This window comes from Nicotiana tabacum, chromosome 8 (genome assembly GCF_000715075.1).
Source record: "Nicotiana tabacum cultivar K326 chromosome 8, ASM71507v2, whole genome shotgun sequence".
Lineage (NCBI taxonomy): Eukaryota > Viridiplantae > Streptophyta > Magnoliopsida > Solanales > Solanaceae > Nicotiana > Nicotiana tabacum.
In genome coordinates, this window is record NC_134087.1 from 22,588,716 (window position 1) to 22,596,675 (window position 7,960).

General features: G+C 35.9%; 1 protein-coding gene across 1 annotated transcript; it reads left to right on the top strand.

Moving 5' to 3' along the window:
• Positions 1–323: 323 nt before the first annotated feature.
• On the top strand, positions 324–6,930 carry LOC107806368 (putative mediator of RNA polymerase II transcription subunit 19b). The gene is made up of 7 exons (XM_016630511.2): positions 324–602; positions 1,592–1,658; positions 2,718–3,007; positions 3,259–3,471; positions 3,962–4,018; positions 4,206–5,424; positions 6,510–6,930. Exons 2-6 carry the CDS (start codon positions 1,628–1,630, stop codon positions 4,254–4,256), a joined length of 642 nt encoding a protein of 213 aa, XP_016485997.1. The 5' UTR covers positions 324–602; positions 1,592–1,627; the 3' UTR covers positions 4,257–5,424; positions 6,510–6,930.
• Positions 6,931–7,960: the final 1,030 nt, after the last annotated feature.

Here is a 7,960-nt window from a genome sequence, read left to right on the forward strand (position 1 = left end):
ACTTTTTTAAAACTTAAGTTTATCAAACAATTTGAAGATTGTGAAATAAAAACAATGAGTCTTTTTATGTAGTCCGTCATTTCTTGAATGCAATATACAAATCCTAATTGTCCTAGTTAGAAAACACAGAGTATTGTGAAATTGTGACTTACATAGCGCATTTCATATCTGCGACTTATAGACCACATTTCGTATTTGCGACTTATAATTCTCTTATACGATATATTAATTGCATTTGAAATGACGGAAAGCTCCTTAAAAGACCATTCCAAGATGGGGGCAATTAACGTCAATATAACACAAATAGGAAACACAGTCACGACAGCGCTGGTAAACTAAGTAATAATATTTTGATAATAACATGCAGTAATACGTTCCTTTTTCTCCTGTCCTGAGCCAATAGTTTTCCAAGTTCTGCGAAAAAGGGTTTAATTCCAGTTCAAATTAGACGAAGCCCACGGTAAATTGCCAAGCCCTAATCCCTAATTTATTCTCTAAAATTGATGATTATTGCTTCAGGAGCATTTTCAATTGGAGAGCAGACGAGATTCGTGCTCTGCAGGAGCATAATTTACGTATTGGATTTCTCTCCGTTAGATCGAGTAAGCTCGACCTCATAGTTAAGAATTTGAATTCTCTGTGTAATGACATTACTCTTTAAATTCCGTGATCAAGATATTTGATTGATATGCAAATTTGTGTAATTACGAAAATTTTGAGTACATCATTTCTGTTGTTTTTGTCTTTGGTTTTTGTGGTAACTGAAGTTAGTTGCTTTAACTGGTAATTGTAGGTCAAACTACAAGTTTATTGAGTTAATAATGTCTTATTATTACTTTCTGTGGGTATTTGTTGTTGTTGTTGTTGTTGATTATTTATGTTTTCTTTACTGTAAGTTGAGTGTTGGTCCTTATCTTTTTCATTTTTGTTGTTCAGTCTTGTCATTGGTGATCGTGTGAGGTCTAAATGTTTGTTTATGTTGCATTTGTGAAGTAACTGTTTGGAAAAAAACTAGTCTTTAGGCTGGTTATGCACTATTTATACGGAGATATTGTTCTTAGGGCTGTAGATAACATTGGACGTCATTATGCACTATTTTTTGGGAGAATATCTTATTGTTGTATCATAGGACTAGTCTGAGTCTGTTTTATATTTCCTTATTATTTACTTCAATTTTCTTTCTGAACTCTGAAGTATCTGTGAAATGGTCCCATTAGAACATCCCATCCACTGGAGAGTAGAGGTAAAGAGATGGGATATGAATCGATCTCTCTGTCAGCCCATATACTAAGTTTTCTCCTCATTCGAGAAGATAAATGCTGTCTTTCTTTCTTAATTTAATGTCGCTTTTGCACCCTTTTTTCTTTTATTCTTGGTATTATGGTTTGATAAATAAGGTAGCTCTTCCAGAAAAAGGTAGTGACAAGTTTTATGGGCTCTATTACTAATTCATTTTCACGATGGTGGTATCATGGTTACATTTCCAGTTTTACTTCTCCAGTGCCATTTTGTTTGCATTCTACTTTGAGTAGATTGACCTTTGCTGCACTATATAGTACTGGACTCTGTCTTACCTACCGATACTTTCCAGGAAATAATGCTCTACTCATGTACTGGGTGCTAATTGATGGATTCAGATAGCAAAAACTTTGGAAGAGGTGAGACTCTTGCAGTGTTGTTCTGCTGACCGTTGACCTTTTGTGTCTCTACTGCATCCCTAGGTTTTGAATTTTGATTTAAGGTGAATGTATTTCATTGATTAATATTCTCCGTCAAGCTCCTGTTGGCCGATTAATTTGCTGTGGGTTTCGTAGTCTTATTTCTCTTACTTACTTTAAGGAAGTAAAATTATTGTTTTACCGGCCAACTCAATGCTGACTTCTTCTGCTTACAATGATACAGTTGCTTACATCTATTTAGTCATAAAGGTTGTGCTGCTTCTATAAGTCTTTGCGATCTACATGTGGAGTGGTTATTTGTTGGAGAATGAGTTTTGCAAGTGTCTTCCAGTCCAGAAAGAAATATGGTCCTGATGCGTTTTCCTACAGATTTGGATGGTGTTAGTTGTTCGAATAATGCTCTAGGACTCTGACTTTAAGGGCAAAGTAGTCAGCTCAAATTTAAGGTTCTTAAGAATTTATGGACTGTAGAAGAGTTTATACCTAAGCTTGTGAGGCAAAGCCTAAAAAAAAAGAGAAATACTCACCATTAATTGAATTTTTACATATTCAAGGTGTCAAATGAACATAGTGGTAAATAAAGTGGTTGAGAACCATGGGATCTCAAATTCAAATCCCAGCAGAGGTAAAACACTAGGTGATTTCTTCCCATCTGTCCAACCCTTGGTAGACAGGTATCCCTCGCAAGCTGGCATGGACACCACAATTATCAAAAAAAATAAGAAAAAATGAACATAATCTAGATAGTAAGGAATGTATAGTATTGCCTATAGAGTGTGCTGGCAGGCTTTACTGTTGTGTTACCAACAGACTGCAGATTCGCATTTTCAACCTTGGTGGTATTTTCTTGTTGCATATGCCTCCAAAGATATAGTTGGTTCCTAAAATTCCTTAGACTAATCTCTTCATATTCTGTATAAGGCTAAAAGAAACCATCAAATTTTAGGCACTTGCTCTTCTCTTTAAAGTCGTGTTTGTGTTTATTACAGATATCTATAGTTTATAACTGTTGTTGAGTTGGTCCAAATATATTGTTAGGGCCAAGAGAACTTACAGGGGCTCGTGACCTTATTAGTCATTTCAAGTTGTTGCCTCATTACGAGTTCTTCTGCAAGAGGTCACTTCCATTATCAATTTCAGATACACATTATCTTCACAATGTGGTTGGAGACAGAGAAATTAGGAAAGGGGAGGGGATGCAGTTGGATCAGCTCACACAGGACACTTCCTTTTCGAGAGAGACAAAATCATGCATCCGGCCCTTTGACTTAGATGTCCTTAGAGAAGCCTTCCAACTACGTGAAACAGCTCCAGTCGATTTGTCTCCTGTAAGATACCTGCTTTTGAACTTTAGTGATTTACTCCATTTGCTCAGCTTCTTCTACGCAACCCTCTTATTCCTTTACCCTATTCCCAAAAACAAAAAAAGAAAAGAAAAGGAAAAGCGAGCCTTCTTATTCATTCAAGATTTCTGAAGTTGGAGGTTTAAACTGGGTTTCCCTCAATTTTGCGCTGAAATGTTAGTGTTTTGCCTGTTACACTAGTTGCTGATTATTAGGTCTTTCATGGTGTTTGATAGTCTGAGAAAGGCATCCCTACTATAGCTGGAAAATCTAAAAGTGAGATGAAAGACAAGGAGAAGAAGCATAAAAAGCACAAGGATAAAGACAAGGAGAAGGACAAAGAGCATAAGAAGCACAAACATCGTCATAAAGATCGGAGTAAAGAGAAAAAGAAAGATAAAAGTGGCCACCATGATCCTGGTGCTGAGCATTCGAAGAAACATGAGAAGGTCTGCTGCTATCTAACTTCTGATGATTTTGGCTCAAAAATGATGATTCTCATGGAACGCTGTTACTGTGAGCATTTTCTTGGTTTTATATTCAGAAGTTTAGAAGACCAGTTCAAAGTAAAACCAACATTTTCTTAACTGGATAGAATCTTGTAAAGCTGACGGAACTAGGATTCTGACCCACTGGCACAAGTTTGATCCATTCCTTTACTGTAAAATAGCGTCATGCTTGAGTTATGTGCAATCTAATTAATAATATGTGGCCTTTGTAATTTTCCTGTGTGAGAATTTGATTCTACTTTGTTTTTATTTTTTGAAGTTCTTGCCCCACTGGTGCTTAGCTATTGAGTTGCATCATAAAAATCACTGTTGTTGACTTCAACTCTAGTTGCAACATTTTGGAATTTGGCAATCAAAAAGTCACTCTTCACAGTATTAAAAGGGATTAAGAACTCACTGATTTTGATCTTTTTTCTTAAAATGGTTTCAGAAAAGGAAGCATGAGGAGGAGGATCTTAACGGTGTCCACAAACACAAGAAAAGCAAGGTAAACTCAAAAATATTGAATTATATCATATTTTTCTTTACTATACTTGCAACCTCGTTTATTAAAAAAAAGTATATCTGAAAACCTTAAAATGTGATCTAAACTCATTGCATGTGCGATCTGATCCCTACACATACATTCGCCTTTTACTAATAGCTCCATCATCTTACATCTTGAAATGTTGCAGCACAAGAGCTCAAATATTGATGAGATTGGTGCAATAAAGGTAGCCGGCTGAAATGTGCATGTGGTTCTATAATTTATAGTGTCCTCAGATTTCACAGTTGAAAATTTGGAGTTCCTTTATCTTACAATTGTGAAATATCAGAAGTTCATGTCCTGACATATCCCATTAATTGAAGAACTTTATGGAGTGCGCTAGTGTTGCCATTTGATCATCATTTGAGTGAGACTGTTCCGTGGAAGTCATGGCTGGTCAGATGGGTCGAACATTTGTGTGCATTCATGAGTGCAGTCTGGCGGTGTTGGTTATTTACTTCAAGCTTTGTTTTCCTTTTCTGAAAAGTCCACCTTGAAAAAGCAGGCAGTGATAAAGGAGAAACATCTGCATGGCTAACAGATATTCCTGCCTCTTTTGGATATCAAATCAAGTTTTCTTCTCATGGAAGCCAAGTAGAACTATCTTATACTCCCTCTGGTTCTTGTTCTTTGTTGTTTAATTTTTTGACACACCTATTGAAAAAACCACTATATAACATTAATCATAAGTGATATTTTACTAAATTACCCTAATCTCTTCCTTAAATAAGTAATTAATGACTATGTCTTCTTGGAGTAGTAACAGTGGAATTGAAAATGGACCGGAAGCAGTAGTAATGACTGTATGCCTTCTTGGTTTTGTATAATGACAAATTATTTGAAATAATTTTTTTTGGCTTAGTGACAAATAAAAAGGACCGGAGGAGTAGTGTTAATAAGTGTACATTTTTCTTTCCATCAATCAAAGTCCCTAGAAATAGATTCACACAGAAAAAACCTGGATCAACATTCACAATGTAACAAAGTAAAGGAAATCCTATCTTGGTGCTTTATAACATTAATGGAGAAGCTTGCGGTTAGAGATTCATCTTCATCCAGCAAAAAGATGGAGGAAATATGTGTTGGTGCTGCTTGGGTGCCGCCTCAAACTCCTTTCAATCAGTTGGATATGTGATCATGGAAGTATCTTAGATTCACTGTCCTTGACAATGTCTATCTGTGTCCTAAGATGAGCATAAGATGTAAACTTTTGCCTATGATGTTCTGAATGTGCTCTGGTGAATAGAGATGAAACTGGCCAAGGTTAGTTGAAAAGGATGCAAATTGCTAAACCATGCTGGAGCACGGGTGACATCAGTAAACAAGAAAAGCATCAGAAGCAATCAAATGATAGGCCAAATGTGGAGGTATAATTGTAGTTCTGTGTTTATTGTATTATTGTTTTGGCACATTGAACTCAAGTAGTACATCATCATGTCCTTCATTTGGGATTTTATATCCAGTTGTTGTATGTATGTGTGCGCATAATATTAATTATCAGTTATGTGTCATTGAATCCTCTAAAAAGGCTGTTTTTAAGCAAGTAAATGAAGTGGACCAGCTGAAGAGAAGTCAAGTCCCAACTACTAATGACTTCTACTGATGGATTTTTGAAATATCTTTCTCCCAAAGTTTCCGATATGCACTCTGGCTTTTTAAGATAGAGAACTTCTTAGGTTTTGTATTTATGTGTAGAAAGGCTAAAGAGGACATGTTTGAAGAGTATTCAATATCTGAATTTAGAACGACTTGCATTAGATGAAAGATAGACGTTTATCAAAAAACGAGCTTCCTGTTCAATCACTGCACCATTCTAAGTTTTCACGTTAAACCAGTTTGTGTAATGATCATCTGTTCGCGTGCTATTAATTATTTAGACTTTATTTTATTTATGACATATGCTGCTTGATGTTGATCACATGTTTTGCTTCGCCTGGAAGCACACTATTGGAAATTGAAAAGCTACTGGAAGAGCACTATCGTAAATTGTAAAGTTATTTTGGGTTTCTATATCAGGAAATATATCAGGTCCTTCGATCTTCTTATGCTTATTTGATCTATAGTCTGTTTTGATTGAATGATTCCTGTGGGCTGATGTTCCTTCACGAGCTAATTTTCCAATCCTAAATTTGGAGTTATGAAATGAAACATTGGTACTATGTGGAACTACAATTTTCCGTGCGAGCAAGGCAATTGAAGAAGTAATAGGAAATGGGTAGTATCTGTAATCTTCTTTTGTTATGGGGAGTTTTACTATTTTCCCTTTTCTCTGTCATGTATGACATGCCAGGTTTATTTGATGTATAGTTACTGCTCTTGGTATCTACTTGGTTATATCAAGGGAAAAAAAAAAGACGAGAAAAATACCTGCTTGGTTATTTTAACCAAGAGCAGAGCTGATCATTATTTTACTGTCTGTATTATGCATAATGAATCATTTTTTTTCATGCAGAATAGCCTCTGGACTAATTAAAGATTGTCAAGAGGATGTGGATTTACCGAAAAGAAACCTCCTTTTCAGTTAGAACCTTGATCCTCTCCAGTCTTAGCAACTTAATGGTGTGTATTATTGTATGTAGTGCTGTGATCTCAAGGCTTAGACTTGACTATTTGGAGCTTTGGCTAATAAGAAGGGAAGGTTGAAATTTGTGTTCGTCTGGGCTTTTTTTCATTTGTCGTGAACATTGAGCTTGAAGTTGACTCCTCGTCAGCATTAAGCATCCACGGACAAAGTAGGTATGATAAGGATGTGGCGATATGTATTACATGACGAATTCTGATTGTTAGGAATGTAATTTCTTCTTGTATGTACTAGGATTCTATGAGATCAAGTAACTCTCTTCTTGATGAAACCAATGTCAATGTTTCATGCATTTATTTTACGAGCATTGGGACTTCAAAGAGCTATGTTGTTAAATGCTCCTAGTGGTCAAACCCTGGACTAAAATGTAACCCTCCTGCAATTTATGATAAGTTTGTATCAATAGGCAAGGTACATGTTTTGGGCTAAGCTTTAGGCACTTGCTATCAGCTTGGCAATTGTCTGATTAGGTTTCATTATTTACTTGAGGCCATGTTTGGTAATGAAAGTGCTCCAGATTGGCTAAATCAACACACACTAAGAGTTTTGGATGCTTGGTTTGCTACTCCATCTGTATGACTGAAAAAACATGGCTCTCGAGTTTGTGCCCTTTGACAAGAAAAGGGACACTATTTGCTAGGTTCTGATTGGTAGGTATAAAGTCGTGTTTCTTATTGGCAATGTAAGTGAACCTTTCAGATGAGCTTCATTAATCTTCAAGTTTTGAATTTCTTCTTATTGACATCATATGTGTCAATATTTATGTTTTATGAAGATAGCAACTTTCAGAAGGTTTGAATAGTTCCAAACCCAAGACTTGCTTTCAGCAGTGAGTTTATGAATTTAAGCTAGAAAATACTTTCCTTGTGCAGACAGAAAGGGTTCCAAATCTAACTGTTTCGAGAAGATTATGGCATCAGATGTAATTTTGTTGCTTCTTTGTGCATGTTCATTTTAGGAGGGATTAGCATCAACTTTGCTAAAAATCTGATATTTAGTCAGAACGAATGATACCATTGGTCAGAATTTCATAATTGTGGTGGTTCTTTGTTTCTGTCAAAAACCAAAAAATTGAGTGAACAATTATGAAATGAGTCGTCTTGTTGATGTAGGTGCAAATACAATGCATTTAATTTGGTATGTGCAGGTTAAGTAGGAAGCAAAAGCATCTGATATTAGGCTGGAAGAGCATGTTGTGACAAGTGACATCTGGAATCCAAAATTATTTATGGCATCTTGGCACATTGCATGCATATATGGAGGAATCAAAATCATTGGCAAAAATAGGCCAATAGATACATCTACGACATCAAATATAGAGA